General features: G+C 39.1%; 2 protein-coding genes across 3 annotated transcripts; both read left to right on the top strand.

The window, feature by feature from the left end:
- The first annotated feature begins 1,537 nt into the window (after positions 1–1,537).
- Positions 1,538–14,154, top strand: usp5 (ubiquitin specific peptidase 5 (isopeptidase T)). Of its 2 annotated transcripts, none has more exons than XM_061049223.1 (20): positions 1,538–1,776; positions 2,323–2,451; positions 2,580–2,646; positions 2,748–2,875; positions 3,545–3,690; positions 3,950–4,134; positions 4,655–4,749; positions 5,753–5,946; positions 6,171–6,242; positions 7,479–7,566; positions 7,723–7,848; positions 7,922–8,075; positions 8,685–8,847; positions 9,177–9,265; positions 10,324–10,452; positions 10,826–10,969; positions 11,065–11,207; positions 12,291–12,441; positions 12,606–12,690; positions 13,171–14,154. In XM_061049223.1, exons 1-20 carry the CDS (start codon positions 1,669–1,671, stop codon positions 13,262–13,264), a joined length of 2,490 nt encoding a protein of 829 aa, XP_060905206.1. In that variant the 5' UTR covers positions 1,538–1,668; the 3' UTR covers positions 13,265–14,154. The 2 variants fall into 2 exon arrangements, with proteins under 2 accessions (XP_060905206.1, XP_060905205.1); XM_061049222.1 differs by having other exon boundaries at positions 10,324–10,509.
- A 213-nt stretch (positions 14,155–14,367) lies between these two features.
- Positions 14,368–19,644, top strand: LOC132983068 (uncharacterized). The gene is made up of 9 exons (XM_061049305.1): positions 14,368–14,593; positions 15,633–15,674; positions 15,995–16,156; positions 16,245–16,382; positions 18,037–18,264; positions 18,365–18,439; positions 18,561–18,703; positions 18,820–18,887; positions 19,103–19,644. Exons 2-9 carry the CDS (start codon positions 15,647–15,649, stop codon positions 19,185–19,187), a joined length of 927 nt encoding a protein of 308 aa, XP_060905288.1. The 5' UTR covers positions 14,368–14,593; positions 15,633–15,646; the 3' UTR covers positions 19,188–19,644.
- The last annotated feature ends 640 nt before the right edge of the window (positions 19,645–20,284 follow it).

Genomic DNA, 20,284 nt, shown 5'->3' with positions numbered 1-20,284 from the left:
CCAATTCGTGTTGCAATACCCCCATTTCACCGCTAGAGGAACCCACTACCGTAAATATTCTAATAAACTGGGTTGATACGTTATAGATTAAATGTTACTGAACATGTAAATTAAGTAACAATATCAATAAATCGATAAGCTGTGACTTTGGTTAAGTTATAGCGATTCGATTGTTAATTTACTGTATTAAAAATTCACAGTGTTCATAAATTAACAAACAGTCCAATGTGGAGGGAGTTTGACTGGAAAGTCAAAATGCGATACTTTAACACTCCATCCATCACCTCAGAATACAGCAGTACTTCTGAGTTGTGCTGGAGGGGATGTGGGCTAGTGGGGGATTTTACACACATTTTTTGGGACTGCCCAAAAGTTGTAGACTTTTGGAAAAATGTACAAAAAGAAATAAGTCAGATTCTGGGCATCAATCTAATCCTTCACTCTTTATTTTAGGTATAGCTCCTGAGATCAACATGGACAGAGACTTGATTTCCTTGCTTAGAATTTTACTATTAATAGCAAAGAAAACAATAACAGCATCCTGGCTGAAACCACAGCCTCCCAACATAAATCAGTGGAGACAAAGATTAAAAAATGTTTTCATCATGGAAAAAATCACAGCCAGATTACAGCTGAAAACAAACAAATTTGATGTAAAATGGGCCCCAGTGATGAAGATAATGCCTGGGCTCTAGTCACCTCTTAATATAACATTTCATTATATTACACTATATTGTTCATATTGCACTATATTATATTATATTATATTATGCTACATTATATTATATAACTGCACTCTGCATTACTGTGGTACAACACTGCCTCTCTTCTCTGCTGTTTACATTACTTGCTGCTATTTATCATACCAAGTCACTTTCATCACTTGTCACTTTATCTTGTCATTCTCTGCAAATACTGTCTCAATTCTCAGTTCCCCCCAGTTAACTTCATAATTCATTTTGTACTGTATATACAACCTGTTTTCATTTTTATTTTTATTTTATCTTATCTATTCTGTTTAATGTGTATTTTTCAGCTTTCTTGTCTGTGCTGGTTTAACGCCCGAATTTCCCCTCTGGGGATCAATAAAGTATTATCCTATCCTATCCTATATTTTTATTTTAAATTCTATTTTATTTATTTTACTTTAAATGCACGTGTCTATTGTATAGCAAATTACCAGTATGTTAGCAGAAGTTGTTAATCAATCAAGGAAAAAGGATTGAAAAACGATGTGAAGGCTGCCATATGTGTGGTTATATGTAAATCTAATCTAATGTAGGTATGAAGGAAATGACTGTGTGGTTATATGCATGTATCTAAGTCTATGTCTAATCTAATGTAGGTATGAAGGAAAGGACTGTGTGTATATAATACATGTATGGATATGGATGTGTAGTTGTTTGGTAAAATGACATATATAACTGAAAAGCATCTCCTGAAGTTGTATGTTTTATCTGTGTACTAAATAAAAGGTGTATATTGTAGAGATTACGGTAACGAGCCGCAGCCCCTCGCTCGGCCTTCTCATGATTCATTCAGCAACACACAGACAGCAGCAGACGGCTAAACAACGGACACACTTGGTGCCGGGGAAATAAGAGGCTGGGGGGTCCAAACAACAAAACAGCAAGTGTCCCACTGAAAGGCGGAACCAGCTAGCTTGTCATGGCAGATGTTGGGGAGGTTTTGATGTCGGTTTTGTCCACAATTCGGGTTCCGAAGCCCGGGGACCGAGTCCACAAAGACGAATGCGCCTTGTCATTTTCCTCGCCGGTGAGCTTATTCTCCCTTTACACAAACCACACGTTAAACACACACATTGTTCTTCCTTTTCTTGTAACTGCACACACACTCTCTCTCTCTCTCTCTCTCGCTTTTGCCTCATGTAATGTTTTATTACTTTAACGCGCTGGCTTCCTTGATGTTTCAACTAACTAGCGCGCTAGCTCGGAAGCTAAGCTAATATTGCACTGTAATGGAAACTTAGCCTCTGTAGCTTGTAAGCTAGCTGTGCTGGTGAGAATGTGTTGTTGTCAAACCAACCAAGGATGCTAACTTTTTTTTTCTTTTCGCAACTGTGGTTATTTGGCAGGACTTTTCTGTTTATAGTTTATCAAAGCATGCACATACTTTGAAGTTTAATTTGAATGTTTTTGTGTATCTTCATTAAAAACAATATTTAAGCTGAATTGCATCCTGGCTACAACATGACAGATGATGTTGGTTAAAACATCCACATTGCCTCCACCTTACACTTCCCAGTGTCATGTCATGGTGTAGAGAGAGATAAAAGACTTGTTGTGTTATTAATCTCTACAGGAAAGTGAAGGAGGCCTGTATGTGTGCATGAACAGTTTCCTGGGCTTTGGGAGTCAGTATGTGGACAGACATCATGCTCGGACTGGACAGAGAGCTTACTTCCACATCACCAGGACTCGAAAGGCGAAGGTGATTCATTCATTTTACATCTTTTTTTAAGTCTGTAGCCAAGTTCTCATGGTCACATATACCCACCCCACCCCTTAACATGCCATGTGAACCACTCTTTATATATCCTATTACATTTTTTTTTATAGAAGGAGGACGACAATAACTCTGGATCTGGGCACCCACCGAAGAAAAAGCCCACCAGATTGGCTATAGGTGAGTTTTAGACAGAATACATATATAAACACAGAGTATACAGTTTTCTTTGACTGAGACTGACCTGTGTCCACCTCCCCTCTTGTTTCTGGTCTGTTCAGGGATTGAAGGAGGTTTCGATGTGGAGCAGGAGCAGTACGAGGAGGATGTCAAGGTGGTCATTTTACCTGACAGACAGGAAATCACATCAGATGACCTTGCTACCATGCCAGATGTTGTGAAAGAGCGGGTAAGAAATTGGTTTGAGTGTTTTTCTGGCAAATACTGCAATACTGCAAATACTGTTCTCTGCAAATACTGTCTCAATTCTCAATTCCCCCCAGTTAACTTCATCATTCATTTTGTACTGTATATACCCCCTGTTTTTATTTTTATTTTTATTTATCTTATCTATTCTGTTTAATGTGTATTTTGAGCTTTCTTGTCTGTGCTGCTGTAACGCCCGAATTTCCCCTCTGGGGATCAATAAAGTATTATCCTATCCTATCCAAAAGATATGTTATTATTCTGTGAGGGTTCTGCCAGGTTGGCCACTTGAACTTTTACTGCCCTTAAATATAAGAGACAGGGACAGTTTTAACGTAACAAATATCACATTGTAATTTTTTTGTTCTTTAAATAATGTAATGCTTTTTGTCATAAGTAAATACTTAACAAAACAAGGCTGTAGTAAAAGTGTTTGGTGCACTGTGAATATGGCAAGCTATTCCTCATATCTATATATATATATATATATATATATATATTCCTTTATAATTGAGTTTATTGGGGCACATACATATAGGCATACACTCAGTGTTGGTTTTGTTACCTTCAGCAGTCAAGTAATTGAGAAGTCTTGTTGTGAGCTGCAAGTCAGGACTCATTTTTCCTGTTGATTCATTTGCCTCCCACCAAGGTGTCCCTGTCGATGGCTGGTATCATGACAGCAGACTCAGTTTCTCATACCTTACAAGTTCAGCAGTGGGATGGAGAGGTGAGACAGGAGTCTAGACATGCTGCTGACCTTAAACAGCTTGACAACGGAGTCAAGATCCCTCCCAGGTGAGTAATTTGATCACAGCTGTCCCTTAAATAAACCAATCAAAAAGTTCCCGATAGAAGAACTGTCTTTGTGTCCTGCTGCAGAGGTCTAGTAATTGAAGTGAAGAAAATTTCAAGACAATAGTGCTTTAGCATTACATCCATTCATCCATATTGATATAGTTCCACCCGTAATTAATTCTACTGTGTATATTTTTTTTTATTTTTGAAAAAAGATAGTTGTTAACAGTTTGTGTTTCTTGCATTTTCTATATCATAGTGGCTGGCGGTGTGACGTTTGTGACCTCCAGGAAAACATTTGGATGAACCTGACCGATGGCAAAGTCCTGTGTGGTCGCAGGTATTTTGATGGCTCTGGGGGCAACAACCACGCCCTTCTCCACTTCCAGCAGACAGGATATCCACTGGCTGTTAAACTCGGTACCATCACTCCTGATGGAGCAGGTACGATTTAAAAAAAAAAATGCTGATATAGACATAAAACATTTCTTTGATAAAATGTATTGCTAACACCTCGCTGAAGGCTTATGGATAGTGCCCTGGTCAGCTGTATCATATTAAATAGCACAGAAAAGTATATGCAAACATCACCTCAGTCCACTTAGATGCCGGCGTAGCCCTCAGCAACTGTCTTTCCAAGTCTTGTGAGCCACAGAGTTGACATTTTCTCTCTCTCCCCTGATGGCTGTTGTCAGTCAAACACAGACACCAACACTCTGCTCCATTCGGCTGAAACAAAAGGATTTCTGATAATTCTCCAGTGACCTTGTTTCTAACTTTTAGAAAACATGCAGTTTTTGTTTGCAGTACAGGACAACAAGAAGGGTTTTGGACTGGACTTTGAGGGCATAATATGTTGAATACAGTAGATCTCTGATTTATATAATAGTTGAACAATAATGTGCATTTGTTTGAAGTTTAGTGCTGCTGCTCCCCTAAAATGTCAACACTTTTTTATGTCCAGATGTGTATTCCTACGATGAGGATGACATGGTGCTGGATTCAAAGTTACCAGAGCACTTATCTCATTTTGGCATCAACATGATGACCATGGAGAAGGTAAGTTCTGTGTTAATGTTGTTTGAAGTGCAGTGTTTCCCCTACCATTATATTAGGGGGCGGCCCCCCCGCCCCCCTTGAAGGTCAAGTAAAAAAAACACTGAAGTGGAAGCATATTGTGTATTTTTATTTTCTCTCATTTACCAAATCAAATCTCCCTATATTTCCTCATTGATTTGCTGTGGTCATTCTCTGTCGACTTCTCATAGGCAGAATTATTGCTCAACCTTCCGCCTTAGGATTGAAGTGTGATGAAGTCATTTAGAAATATTGTCTTTTGTCTTTTGGCACACATCTAGGCTGTTATGGGTGCCACTGCTTCAGAAACAGGCTTTGGCTTAGAGTCTAAAATTCAGTTTTAGTGTTAGAGAGCCTGGAGTTTGAAAAGGGATACATCATTTTCATCTTGCTCAATAATTTACAGTCTGTTCTGTAGTAAATGTAAATATCAAAAAACATTCATGAAGTATTGTTATAGTATTATTATGGATGTATTATAGAGATACAGTCTCTGTTTATGAGTTATTCTCTAGACATATTGTATCTGCCTACTTTCTGTGGTCTAATTTATTGTCCTCCACACCTGTTTCTGCTCTCATTCGCGGCTGCCATTCATTTATTTGCCACCTGCTTCTTCTCAAATGCAAAGTGCGGCTTACACAGTTGACACAGTTGTCACAGTTGCAGATCTCTCTACCTCTCACTGTTTTCTGTAATGTTGTTTCTCTCACTGCTAATGTATTGCTGCACACATAATGATGTTACACAGACAGGGGTAGGAGGGACTGTGCTTTGGTCGACTAGAAGACTAAGCGCAGCGAGTGATGATCCTTTTTTTCTAGTCTTGCCTTCATCTTCCAGCTGTCATTTCCACAACAAATTGGCATAGTTATTCTAATCATTCTCAAAACATGTTCTAAATAGGATGGCTGCCACAAGGAATCCTTTTTGCTTATACCTTATATTCCTTATTTTCTTTACCCTTTCACTTCTCTGCGCTTAGACTGAGCGAACGATGACGGAGCTGGAGATTGCTGTGAACCAGCGTGTGGGGGAGTGGGAGGTGATCCAGGAATCAGGGACCACCCTCCGACCCATGTTTGGCCCTGGCTTGACTGGCATGAAGAACCTGGGCAACAGCTGCTACCTCAACTCGGTCATGCAAGTGCTCTTCACCGTTCCAGACTTCCAGAGCAAGTCAGTACCCTCTTTAACTCAAAGCCCTGATCCTCCTGCTCCGCCCAATTGATCTATTGACCATGTTTCTCCCTGTGAAAAAAGATAAAGTTAAATTGTTGTTGCCGACTGCCATGAAAATATTGCTAACAAGCAGGCTATCACAGCCTCAGAAGTGAAAAAAAAAATATTTGAAATATTAAAAGCATTCCAGCATGACCGAAATTTGTACTCATGCCTTCCAGGTACGTGTCTAACATTGACAAGATCATTGATGAAGCCCCAAGCGACCCCACCCAGGACTTCAAAACCCAAGTGTGAGTATCCACTCATGATGTCTGGTTGTTTGATATGCTCTACACTACAGTTTTAAACCAATAATCATTGTTGAGTTGAAGTATGACTGAATGGTGTTTGATAAAGTATATAAATCCTCACATACGCATTCATCAGCAGTCATCATAGATGAGTCATAATAGATAAAATATTCCATCCACATAAATACACACAGGCATACTCAGGTTATCAGCTGTCAGCCAGAAGAAGGCTGCAGACTTCTCTCACAGCAGTTCCATGTTTAAATGTGATTTTCATAACTTTTGTTATTCTCCTCCTGGATAGAGGAGTGTAAGGAATATCTACTGCTGCACGATTAATTGAATTTCAATCTCGGTGCGAAAATGTGCAATTACATAACTGCCCAAAGAATGCGATTGGCATTTTAAATAAATGTTCACGTGTGTGTCTGTAAACATTACAGTCAGGGTCCAAAATGAACTGCCACCAAGTGCCATATTTTGGTAGATTTTCTGTTTGGTGAGTATATTTCAGAGGGCTATCTAACACATAGCGGGTAAATGTTTGTACAATTATATCCATGTATAAAAATCTGCTAAGTTTTAAATTGGTTTGGTGAAGCTGCAGCTTCTGTCTCCTGCTCCTCTGCTGTCTTCATGTTGGGGCGTCACGAGGTGTGCTGACACACACCAACATAAACTGATTCCCATACACCCACAGGAACACCAACCACCACACAGGAACACAGCCCTTGATCCATGCAAACCAAGTCTTGTCCAGTTAAATGGTCGGTTTGACTTACACCTTTTAACTTGATGTTCCAGCGTGTGATTTCACATTGCATAGTGGCGGGAACTTCAGGAGCGCAGCAGGAGCTTCACATACATACACACTATGACATGCCCATCACACAGCGCTGTTTCGCCCTGGTGTCTCTCGCCCCTGTAACACATGTGTTACTACCTCTGATGCTGGCATAATGGTGGGACGACTTGGTCGGCCTCGTACTGCAAATACAAAAAGATGCTTTCTTTTTCCAAATCAGAAATGTATCAGGCCTTGATATGAAAAAAAATCTTTACATGTTCTCCTGTCTAAATCATTTTTTGATTCCCACAAGAGATGGGAAAGGATTCTCCCCTATTTTATTTGAAAGCCAAAAATATATCCAGGCCTACATCCAAATCCTCCTCCTGTGTGAGACTCTGGTTTATTGTTGAATGTGCAGTGATGTCAGCTTTGTTTGTTTATTACAGAGCCAAGCTGGGCTACGGTCTGTTGTCAGGAGAGTATTCCAAACCGGCACCAGACCCTGGAGATGAGAATGGTGCATCTGAACCCAGGGTAAGAAAAAATAATGTGTCACAGTGGATTTACAAACATTAGGTTTGAATCAGATCCATGGCACATGTGGAATTTGCGCTCCGAGATGATAACTTGTGTGGTCTACTTCATATTAGTCTTGTTGATAAATCAGAGAATTCATGTTTTTTTTCCCAGGGAGACCAAATTGGCATTGCACCACGAATGTTCAAAGCACTTGTTGGGCGGGGCCACACAGAGTTCTCAACCAATCGACAGCAGGATGCTCAGGAGTTTTTGTTGCACTTCATAAACATGGTGGAGGTAAAGTAACACTATTACTTTTCCTATGTTTTGTTTGTATTGTCAGAGGCTTATCGTGGATTTTCATTCACAGAGGAACTGTCGCTCTGGCTCAAACCCATCCGAGGCCTTCCGGTTCCTGGTGGAGGAGAAGATCGTGTGTCAGCAATCACAAAAAGCCAAGTACACACAGCGGGTTGATTACATCGTCCAGCTCCCTGTGCTGATGGACCAGGCTACAAACACAGGTGAAGGGTTGACATGATCACATGTTTAATGTAAGCATAGTGTTATGTGACCAACATGCCGGGCAGCTGTTAAACTTGTCCATTAAGGGGAGCTTCTAAACTGAACTCCAAACCGTTTAATGTCAATGTGCATTGAAGGTCATACAAATAATAACAGACAACATGTTAAAAAAAGAGCAGCAATTTATAGAGCAAGGACAATGCAAGTGATCTGGTAGTCAAAGTTTAATTTGTTTTATCAGCTGTTTTAGGCGGTTAGGTTTACTGGAAGTATTTCATAACCCAGTAAGGAAATAGTATTTGTTTTCTTGAATGTACTTTACTTACTTTTGGAAAGTGTCTGAAGAGACAAAGATGACCTAATGCAACATGTTTTTAAGAGAGTAAAATGATCTTCATGTCTAAAATTGTGTCAGTGGTTAGATTAGGGTTCTGACATGTTCCTTAAAATCTCTTTCAGTCACAAAAACGTGTCCTCAACCTAAACACATATTTATGTCTTTTAAAGTGTGTACATTATCATTCTTACAGCTGTTGATTCTGATATCTTACCAGTGGTGAAGTGAAGTTTTTGTTACTCAATTTTTTTTTGGTTTGTCTTCCCAACAGAAGAGCTCCATGAGGCAGAGCGCCGGCGTGAGGAGGGGGACTCATCAGCTCCTACAGTGCGCGCACAAATCCCCTTCACAGCTTGCATGGCGGCTCTCAGTGAACCAGAGATCCTCACAGACTTCTGGAGCTCAGCTGTGCAGGCAAAGACGACTGCCACCAAGTATGAACCAACCACACACACTGAGAGCATTTTATCAACACAGCTATGAATATTTATTCATCAGGAATGGGATTCTTTGCATTTAAATGAATCAGAATGCAGAAGAGGAAATGTTTGTTGATAAACATTTTCAAAAGGGGTCTCCCAGACCCCCCTAACTACCAACATGAAGACACATTTTTAAATAAACTTAAGATGTTGGCACAGTATTTGTGTATTTTAACATTGGATATGTTTTTTTTGTGGGTGTGTATATCTGTGGTGTGTGTTTTTTTTTGTTCATACATCTCTGATTTACTAATATGAGCTTTTGTCTCATTTCATTCCAGAACAACCCGCTTTGCCTCTTTCCCAGACCACCTGGTCATCCAGATTAAGAAATTCACCTTTGGTCTTGACTGGGTGCCCAAGAAACTGGGTGAGCAAAGATATTATTAGTTGTTTGGGTTGAGAGATGAAAATCTTTCTTGCTTAACTACAAAATTTGTATTGTGTGTAAAACTCTAGGCCATGCTATTTCCCAAAGGATGTTGTATTTTAACTCGTAATTCACAAATAACAATTCATGTTGCAGAGGCTCACTGTCATTTTTATTTATCTCTTTTTAAACAAAAGTGAACAGTACCTATTATTGCAATACTGATTTTGAGGGCTACTGTTATCTCTACTGGTTAAACTAAAATAATAGCAGTGCTTTTTGTAGTGTGGGAGAGCACACTCAGGGGAATTGAAACACGTGTGATTGTCTCACTATTGTTGCCTTTGTATTGGTTACAAACACAAGTTAGTCTTGTGTAGAACAGAGTCATGAAGTAAACTCACAAGCTTGAAGGTAGACCCACAACCTTTCACATTTACATAACTCAACATCAGAAGAGCTATGAACCGAATCCTGATGAAATAGCTTACAGAGGCCGAGGAGTACAGCTCCACATGATCTGTAAATGGGTGCAGGTCCCCAGAATTCACCACCCAATAACAGGAGGGAAGAGGAGATCTTTTAAGTTAAGGCCCACACACTCTGAGGAGCAACACTGCACACATTTAAAGCATTTTAACAGTGAGACATTCACGAATGAGGGGATGTAACTGCATGTCAGAGGACAATTACATAACATCAAACAAAAAACTTCCTACAAAGTACTCTAGGGCTACTTTTAAATCCTTCCGCCTTGGTAGAAAACACCTCCGGTCACATATGTAGTTACTGAGGTGCAGGTGTATATTGAGTTTGATATTTTTGTCTAAAATGTCTTCATATAGAAAAACAATGAAGTGGGTATAGCAAACACAAGTCCTCTTTCTCATGTCTTACTCAAAAGTGTCCATCTACCAGGACAACTTGGGTACTCTAGCCTTTCTAAGAATACTGTCAACAATTGTAATAGAAGGTCAAGATATGGGGGCGTGACAAAAAACACATTTAGATTAGGTTGATGGGAGATTTATGATGATATTTGATATTTCTCTTTGCAGACGTGAGCATTGACGTTCCTGACACTCTGGATCTGAGCGCACTACGTGCAACCGGCCAGCAGCCAGGGGAGGAGCTTTTACCAGAGGTGGCCCCGCCCCCACTCATGACACCAGACGTGGAGGTTAAAGGTATCCTGGGTTTCCATGGCAACGAGGAGGACGACTCGCTCTACTCCCCACTGCTGTGTTAGTCTATCTGTCTTTCTGCTCTTTGCCTTCCTCCCCCAGCTGATGCTCTTAGTTTTTCACCCTTATTCCCTCCTTTTCTTTCTTTCTGTCTTTTCTGTTTCCTGCGTCCTTCCGTTGCCATTTTATTTTTACTTTTGCATTTTGTGGTCTGAGTTATGTGTTTTGTAATTTATTATTTGATGGTTTATTATTATTTTCATTTTATTAGTTCACCTTTTTTATTAAAATGTTCTTATAATTCAAGAAGCAAATTGAAATGCAACTACACAAAGGTAGCCAAAAGTATCTCAACTTTTTCCTCACACTCTCGTAGCTCCAGTCCTGGATGACTCCACGGTGTCCCAGTTATGTGAAATGGGATTCCCTCTGGAGGCCTGCAGGAAAGCGGTGTACTACACTGGGAACACTGGAATTGATGCCGCCATGAATTGGATCATGAGCCATATGGATGACCCAGGTGTGCAGAGCTGGGGGAATTGACCAGAAAACAGATTAATCCATCAGTCTGACTGCTCCACTCACTCTTCATGTTCTCTTTGTGGTTGGTTGCAGACTTCTCTGCCCCCCTGGTCTTGCCAGGCTGCAGCTCCGGCCCGGGGACCACGCCCACAGAGAGCCTCTCCGAGGAGCACCTGGCAACTATTGTCTCCATGGGCTTCAGCCGAGATCAGGCAACCAAAGCACTACGAGCCACGGTAAGAATCCATCTCTGTCCAGCAGGAGATGGGGATATGACTAATTTCACTTGCCACTTGTCTGAAAGTAGAACTGTGCCAAAACAGGCACAGCTGCTGCTTTCTTAATTCAGACTCTAATGTTGCCAAGATTTTGAGATTCTTGGAGACTTACCAGAGCTTTAATGCCTCAAAGAAAATAAGGAGCAAAATCTGACTAAAAGTTTTATTGAGCAAAGCTGTACGAGAAACTCAGGGACGGGGTATGTCTCAAATGTTAATTACTGTATCATTAGGATTCTTCATAATTATTACCATTGTTTACCCAACATTTACTTTTTTTGCATGAATGTCAACAGTTAGAATCAGAACAATGTGTTTATGGACGAATCACTTTGTTAAAAAAGAGACCATGAGGAAAAGCCCTATAACCATCTTTAAATTCATGTATGGCTTTTTTACAGACGTCCCTACAGAAAATCACAAAGTGCATTAATTTATGGACGCCTGATTTAGCGTAGGTTAGTGTTAGTTTAAAACATAAACTGGTTCTACTTGATTAGTAAACCAGTTAGGGAAAGAGCTGCAGGTAGCAGTTTGGTTGACCCTCCAACCTCACCTTCAGATGATCAAGGTAAGCAAAGCTTTTCTTCTTTCCTGATGATCCATCATTAGCTCAGTCTGGTGTGGAGGCGGAGAAAATACTCTGCTCTTCCTGTTTTTGTGCAGAAAGAAACAGACCCTGTTGACTTCTTCAGTTGGCAGTTAGGTTAAAGTTCCCAACAAAGAGGTGACTGAATGGTATTGAAAACTCTTTATCGACGTTCACCAACCAAACTCATTAAAAGTAAGCTGCCATCCATTAATGCCATGTTAAAAAATAGTGCCATCCATCTAATAAATTATGACTTTTGTATTGCTACAACGATTTGATGGGCAGCCTTGGAAGACATGGCATCGGTTGTCTTTGTCCATGTAACTTACTAAAATATAATAAAATAAAATATTAAACTTCTACTACAGAAACGAAAGACTCCGGAAAGTCTTTAATTTAAACCAAAAGATCCATTTGTTTTTTCCGCTTTTAACTGGTGTGATCTACAGAGTAACATCCTGGACCGGGCTGTGGACTGGATCTTCTCCCACCTGGACGACCTGGAGTCCATGGATGTGTCTGAAGGCGGTCGCTCAGCCGCAGAGAGCGAGGGTGGCAGGGACCCTCCCCCGGGGCCCCGCGTCAGAGACGGACAGGGCAGTAAGTCATGAGAAGGCTTTTTAAATCATTCTTACCTCAGAACTCGTCCCAACAAATGAGCTGCTGGGATGTGTTTAGAAGATGGCAACATCATTCAAATCTTCTATAAGAAGTCTAATCTACCTTTAAGCACCCTCATATGATTCCATTTCTCCTTTCTACAGAGTATGAGCTGTTTGCGTTTGTCAGTCATATGGGGACAAGCACAATGTGCGGCCACTATGTCTGTCACATCAAGAAGGATCAGCAGTAAGTGTTTTTTCTCTTTCTACATATTCTTTTCTCTTAAATTGATGTATTGCTATTAAAAGCATCAACGGGTCATATTTAAATGAAAGATTTAAATCTTAAAGTACATCTCTTAAAGTCTCACTTCCTGAAGAAAATAAATGATATACTGATGTTCTTAAATAAGGACTCTCACAAATAGTATTTATTCAATCTAAAACCCCTTCTCACTGTAATGAAGGAGCTGGTTGTATGTTGCCTCAGCAGGGGGCACCATACTCCAGGTCTGGACTGAACAAAGAGAGCTGCTGAAGTAACCTGTGAAAAGTATTAACCTGTCATAGAAACACATTTAGAATTAGAATTATGCCTCCTTAGCAATAAAAAGTCAGATTGTTTTATATTTTGATCCCATCTGCCTTATCGTTTTTGTGATAAAATGCCCAACATGTCCACTATCAAGCCGCTCTTTGTAATCTTAATGACATCTTTGTTTGACAGGTGGGTGATCTTCAACGATCAGAAGGTTTGTGCTTCTGAGAAACCTCCCAAAGACCTGGGATACCTCTACTTCTACCGGAGAGTGGCAGATTGAGACGAAGGAGTGATACACTTCGGGTGAATTTAAGGAGAAATGTGGACGCTAACACAAACACACACACACACACGACAACATTCATAGCTTCACCCCACCAAGCTTCTTACAAAGACCCTGGCACGCTTCAAAACTGACAGATGTGTAAATAAGTCTCTCAGATTGCATAGACCGTGTTCACAGTTGAATAAATGGATGCAGATGTACAGATAAGGTGTTGGGGCTGGGGGAGGGCTTTCTTTTGATTGTAAGATTACAAACAATGGGCCTGTTGTTGGAAGCTGATTCTGTTACTTATCTGGACAACTAGGCTGAATAAAACTGAGAGCTAACTGAAATCTATTAAAACCTCTGTTCAAACTTGGCAAATGTATCCACGTAATTCATCAAACCTGCTCCAGAGACCAGACCTCAGACATCAGAGTGACTTTGGCTGCTGAGTCCACTCACTCTTTATAAAAATGGTTCCTTAGATATCATTGTTAATCCATGTCCTGACTATTGATTTTCACTGCCGTCAGTAGTCACTGCCTCTCCCTGTCAGCACGTCCGCTTCCTGCCCACTCTTCTCTTATTGGACGGTTGCACTTAGGTGTCACCAGTTTACCTCGGCACCACCTCTTCCTCTTGCCGTTTCTGTGAGGAAGTAAAACTGTATTATCCCTGATAAGAGGCAATGTCAGTAAATCAAACGAATAAAAAAAAGAGCTCAAATGTGTGTTTAAAAGAAGGAAAGAAAAAAAGAGGAAAAAAAACACTGAATCAACTTGTATTTTTCTTAAGTTTGGTGAGGTTGATATCTGGGTAATGTTTAGCTTTATTTTGTTTTTATTTTGCAAACAAATCCTTTGTTACTTTTGCTGTGACAAATAAAAAATGTCTCTCTGTCATTCTGCCTTTGTATTCTTTCTGACTTGAGTTTTCGGCTCACAATCACTCCTCTAGGTCCTTTTTTCATTTAAATATTTCAACACAGTAATTCATAGTTAGTGATGAGTCATCACCATCCAGTGAATTATGGGTTTATGTTGCAGTAAATGCTCGTGACCTTGAGACACTTCGCAGCACATCCCTGAGCATCAGGTAAAAGCCGCAGTGTTTCCAACATCGCAGGCCTGCTTTGCAAAGAGGGTGCAGGCGTGACGTACAAACCCACAAAGAACTTGGGTTCGCATTGGCCTACAATTTTCCAAAAGTGCAGCTTTGTCTTCAGAAGTCTTCTGCATTTCTACATTCATTGTGCTGTTTTGACGTGAAGTATCGAGAGGACGGGGACGCATTTTGACCTTTTTATAGCAGCAAAAAATAAATAAAAGCCGAATATTGAAGGTAAAATCTCAAACTATATTCTGAAATCAATTGTGATATACAATGTTTAGATTTCATGACCATTCTGAACTAATTTCTCTTTAGTTCTGTAATGTAGTTCAAACCTGACATGTTCGTGAAGTAAACCATTATGTCGGTTTATTATGAGTATATTTGGTCTGTGATTGGAGCAGATTGCTTTAGACACTCCATTTAATGGGGAGACCTCGTTGCTTGAAAAAATGTGCTTAACTACAGTCAAAGGTTGATGTTTCAAACGACCGGATAGGAGTTAATGATTAATAGTGATATCAGTTTATAACTTGATAAAGTCAGTGATGTGGAAACATTAAATTTGTCAAACTCAAAGTTTTAGATCCAAATTTTTTTTTTTTTCCAATATTTATACTAAGTATGGTGTAGTTAGATTGTAATTGTTCTATTTGAACTGAAATTAATAATCAGTTTGAGCTTTAAATGAGAAAATCTTCAATGAGTAAGTACTGAAGTTTAATGAGGTTATCTCTAAAACTGTGAAAATAAATGTAATATATATACGTATATATATATTTATATATTCAGACAGACAATAAAAGGATGCCTGTCATGTCAGATTTGTATATGAATAATTTTATTTTGTTGCTCAACAGAATATTTATTTTTTCCAACAAACTTGTTTTTCATGCTTTTATTCTGAATTCTAATTGAATAAATTCTGAAGCATTTAATCACACATTGTTAAGCACTTCAATTAAAAACAAAAAAAAGCCCAACTATATGCTGTAATTTTCCCAGAGACATTTCCTTCAGTTTTTATTTTCAAGTCTTTGAGGCTTTTTTTCTTAAATGTTTTTTTGACAGAACAGGCAGCGAGAAGAAGGAAGTAGAGATCTAGTTTGGTGGTTGAACGTTACACTTTCTTCTCAAACAAAAGCCGAGTGGGATGTTTTTCATGCTAGAAAGTCCGGTTTCTTGACATGAACTGCATTTAATTTGTTTTTGTGTTCTGTCTTTTGTCTTGATAGAAACAAACTTCTGTGTTTTCTATTTCCCCCCATAGATCCGAAGTTCAGCATGAAGACTATAACGTGGTTTGGTTTTGGTAAGTAAATATACTACTTAAAAAAAATGTAAATGTCCCTTTAAATAAATGAGTTACAGTGACCTATATCCTATTATGTCCTTCATGTTTATAAAACGTTAGAATCCACCTGGGAGAATATCTGTAGCTGTGTTGATACATTTAAGAAACTAAATTGAACCTGATGAATTGTCCTTTGCTTCATTTTCACTTTATGAGTTTCAAATATAAACTAATAAGAATATATACACCATGTCTTCAGTTTGTCCTTGTCTTGACACTCAGAGTTACTGGTATTCTCATGTGGGTATATCTTAATAAATGTGATCTTCTGTCTTCAGTGCTGGGCGCACTCTCTGCTGCAGGGGAAGTGATTTGGACAAAACCAGGGCAGACTGCCATTTTCAAATGTCAAATCGACACCTACCGTTCACTGGAGTGGCTTCATCATGGAAATACACGGATCATTAGAGTTGATGGGAAGACTGGCCAACAAAACAAAGGTTAATAAAAAGGGTTAGAGTATAGCAGCATAAGTTATTTAAATGACTTCACTTTACAGATAACAGTATTTGTTTTTTTGTGCATTAGCTCAGAGTGATATTGCAAAAAGGTCAACAGTAAGTGAAACAACTCTGACGGTCTCTTCAGTGAAGGAAGGAGACGCCGGAAAGTTCACTTGTAAGGTATACGGGAGAATACAAGAACATACGCTTCTTGTTGTCTCAGGTGAGCTTATGACACCAAGAAACGTGTCTTCAAACATCCTTTTTCATCTGCTTTGAAAACAGAATGATTGTGGTTGGTTGACCAAGGTTAGAATAGTTCTGAATTGTTCATCTGTTTTTTATATGTTGTTTTGACATTTTTAAATTTAAGTATGATTAAAATTTGGGTTTAATGCTATTTTTTTAGTTTATTTTTTATTTTTTAACTTTTTGAAAATGCTTAGTTTTAGACCTCATACCGTTTAAAAAGATATATTTAATATAAAAGAACAACAACTGCAGCCTTCCAAAAGACAAACCATGAAGGGTAAGTGTCAGTCAGTATGCCTGTTTCATTAACCCAAATAAAAAAAATCAACTGGACACAACAACAACAAAAACAACATCAGAACAGTAATCTTAAATGTGGGGACAAACGTGAAAGAGACAAAACCTTAGGTATAATTTTTAGTCTCAGTTATCGTTTTTTAAGCCTTGGTGCTGACAACATTTTTTGGACAGTCTTGTTTTTAAGTTGTTTTTTAATGATATTAACCTTGCAGGTGACCTCTTTTATTACCTTAGGATTTTGATTCAGAAAAAAAGAAGGGCCTTTTGAATTTACTGCTTTTGGGGATATTCATTGTGTTGTGTTGACTTTAAATCCTCCCCATTTGCACCTGTAGGGATTGTATCGATAAAAATAGTATTTGATCTGAAGAGCAGTAATAGGTATAATTTTATTTGACCACTTACTCAGACTTGAAACAGTTTACTATCACAAGCCAGATCAGGCTATAACTATTCCAGCCATTTAGATCAAAGTAACCATTTCAGAATTGGTTTTAGGAAAATGACTTTTGTAATATATTGTTAAAGATTAAAAAATAAATATAAAATTACACAAAACAAGTCTTAAACGGGATTTTCAGGGATTCTAGTCCTGCATTTTCATCAACTTTGTGGTTTCCCAAGAGAAGCCGCAGAGGTTAAAATATCCTGATTCCAGTCCCAAATAAAGCTCATAAGCCCAAAATACTGCAGGATGGATGCTATTTTCCCTATAATTTTAGTACATCTACCCTCCTATACATAAAAAAATATCACATAAGTTAAGATAGCATACACCTTTAATTATCCCACAACGGAGGAATTTACAGTTACAGCAGCAAAGATCAAGGATAGCCAAAAATAGGCCTCCTGATAACTTAGGTCTCTTATTTAGAAAATGAAGTCCCCCAGCACATTTATTCAAACTTAAGAAATAAACATATCACACAACTGTTTTCTCCAGCTGAGAAAGCGGTTAATGGACTTGGACTTGTACAGCACTTCTCTAGTCTGTCAGTACTCAAAGTGCTTATTACACTGCATGTCACATTCATCCATTCACACCACCCTCACACACCGATGGTGGAGGCTAAAAAATTACCCAACTCCCCATCAGTACGATTCCACTAATATTCACACGACACAGACTGAGTGGAAGGCTACCTCTCAGGAAAATGAACCTCCATGTTTAAAATCAATCAAGTGGCTCTTAATTCTCCCACTTTTGGTCTGTAGAGCTGTCTTAAGTAAAAACACATGCTATACTTTCATTTTGTTCTTCCTGTCACATTCCTCTTCTTACTCACCGTATTTCTAACTGTATTTTTTCTCTTATCTGCTGTCAGTCTCGCCCAGCCCCTCTGGTGTTTTCCAGGCGGGCAGCACAGCTACACTCCAGGTAAAAGGTCTGAGCTCTGGCACCTTGGTGCAGTGGAAGGATCCAAATGGACATCTCACAGATTCCGCAACGATTCAGCTCGAACCGGTAGCCCCCTCCCATGAAGGGACCTGGGAGTGTTTGGTCACACTAGACAAAGTGGCCTACAGTGAAAGCCTTGAAATCAAAGTCGAAGGTAGGACTCTTCTATAAAACCTTTGCATATGGGTTTCACAATAACAAAAGCTCTACTCACTTGGCCAGAAGTGGAAGCATGACAAGTTTTTATCTTACAGTACCAGCTCCTGAAACAGCTGCATCATTACCTAAGCAAAACTCAGAGGTCGACGTCCAGCCACCCTGCCACAACTGTGAGTATACTGCTGCTGAAAATCCTCTAATTTTAAGAACAAATTGAAAGTGATTCTTCAATGTACATGCCATTGATTCAATTTTCTTTATTTCATGCTATTTGCCTGTTGGCTTAAACAGGTGTTACTAACCCTCAACCCAAGGAGACCCCGCTGCTGGAGCTCAGCTGGTGGGTGTGGGTTTCATTGGGAGTTGGCTGCCTCGTTGTGATTCTCCTGATTGTCTTTGTCATAGTTTTGTGCAAGAGGATCAGAAGAAGGAAGGTAATAGAGATTATTATCCAGAGAATCTTGATTGAAATTATAGCATGTGTGATAACAGAGGATGGGTTACTGAAGTGAGGGAAAAACATAATGACATGGATTTCTTTCTGCTGCAGAGAGAATATCAGAGGAGGCAGAATGGCCACCAGCCACTGAAGCCCCGACAGTTCTGCCAGTGTAACCGGTAAATGTTCTTAACTTTCTTCTATCTAGTCAAAAAATTACTTTATCCGCTCTCCAGTAATCTCTGCTCACTTTACAGATGCTTTCTAATAGACTCTTTTCACGTTATATTAATGACTGTTTGACCTTCATCTTTCACTGTGCCTTTTACTGAGTCCTTCATTATTGTGTCATAATTAGTGTGAAAACTTCTTCTCTTTCCTCTCTTTATCACAGCCCAACAGCTGCAGCCAAACCGCAGCAAGGACGCCGGAGAGAGAAGCCATTGGCCCTCCCCCGGCAACCCCTGCTAATGGAGTGACATGAAAGGCAGATCGAAGAAAGGCGAGATAGAGGAAAAAAAAGAAAGAGGGAGTGTGCGAAGAAGTGAAAGAGAAGGGATAGATAGAGATAAAGAAAGAGAGAAGTGAGTGAAAGAGAACCCCAGTGTGAATACAGCATGAATTTAAATGGGCTTTTGAATGTTCTTGATGAAAATAAAAATCAAATGTAATGATGTGGGCACTTTGAGCTTTTTCCACCAAATATAACAAGTGAGCTGAATGCAAATAAGTCCTTCAACTGCCAGAGAGAACAGCAACAGTCTGTACTTTTTTCTTTTTTTTTGCTTGTATGCTGTATAATGAAATGTTATGCCTATCCTTGAACAAAGCATGGTCAACTTCTATTGTCCTCCATGATCTACTGTGTTTCACTGTTTGATGTTTATGTACACTTGGTCTTCTTTTCTGTAGGTTGTAAATAAAATAACGAGTGCACTCTCCTGTGTATCTTTTCTTCATATATAAACCACAAAGATACACAACCGCAAAATAAGCAAAATGATACAGTATCTCTGCTCATATTAGAGAAGAAGGCTTCTTTCAATATAATAGAATCACAAGAATGAAACACTGACATGATTCTTTTAGGTGACTATGAGAGGGAATTAAGATGGTTAAAAAGAAAAAGACAAAAATGTGACTGAAGAACTTCAAAGAGGTATAGGCTTTTAGGATAAACATTGACAAACTATTTTAAGTCAAAATGCAACATATAGGTGGACTCAAAATGTATTTGAAAGAATAAAAATGTTAAGAATCACATTTCTCAGCTTGTTCAGCATGATGTCAAACATCTTTTATTCTATAAAGATGTGTTAAACAGCGCCTGCATTGGCTACAGTAGTCCCCACAATTGGTGCAGGACAATGCAGCTGTTGACAGCGATGCAGTGCTACATGTATAGAAACACACAGTAGACACCTGTTACATACCATCAAGCAAGATCACAATGACATACTAACATTCATACTTATCTGCATATATGTAAGGTTGAAAGAATATAGTATGTCTTTATGAGTTAGGTTTCTTTTTGTATTTTATAATGTAAGTGTACTTTAGAAAACTTCTTAACAGT

The sequence above is a fragment of the Labrus mixtus genome, chromosome 11 (assembly GCF_963584025.1).
Source record: "Labrus mixtus chromosome 11, fLabMix1.1, whole genome shotgun sequence".
Classification (NCBI taxonomy): Eukaryota; Metazoa; Chordata; class Actinopteri; order Labriformes; family Labridae; genus Labrus; species Labrus mixtus.
Note: the sequence above shows the minus strand (reverse complement) of the source record. Positions and strands in the feature narration are given on the sequence as shown.

Excerpts from the sequence above, each read along its gene's own strand:
- usp5 (XM_061049222.1), top strand. The coding sequence starts at position 1,669 with ATGGCAGATGTTGGGGAGGTTTTGATGTCGGTTTTGTCCACAATTCGG. Across the intron at positions 6,243-7,478 it reads CAGGACTTCAAAACCCAAGT|AGCCAAGCTGGGCTACGGTC; the intron begins GTGAGTATCCAC and ends TGTTTATTACAG. Across the intron at positions 9,266-10,323 it reads CTGGGTGCCCAAGAAACTGG|ACGTGAGCATTGACGTTCCT; the intron begins GTGAGCAAAGAT and ends TTCTCTTTGCAG.
- LOC132983068 (XM_061049305.1), top strand. The coding sequence starts at position 15,647 with ATGAAGACTATAACGTGGTTTGGTTTTG. Across the intron at positions 16,383-18,036 it reads TACGCTTCTTGTTGTCTCAG|TCTCGCCCAGCCCCTCTGGT; the intron begins GTGAGCTTATGA and ends ATCTGCTGTCAG. Across the intron at positions 18,888-19,102 it reads CAGTTCTGCCAGTGTAACCG|CCCAACAGCTGCAGCCAAAC; the intron begins GTAAATGTTCTT and ends TCTTTATCACAG.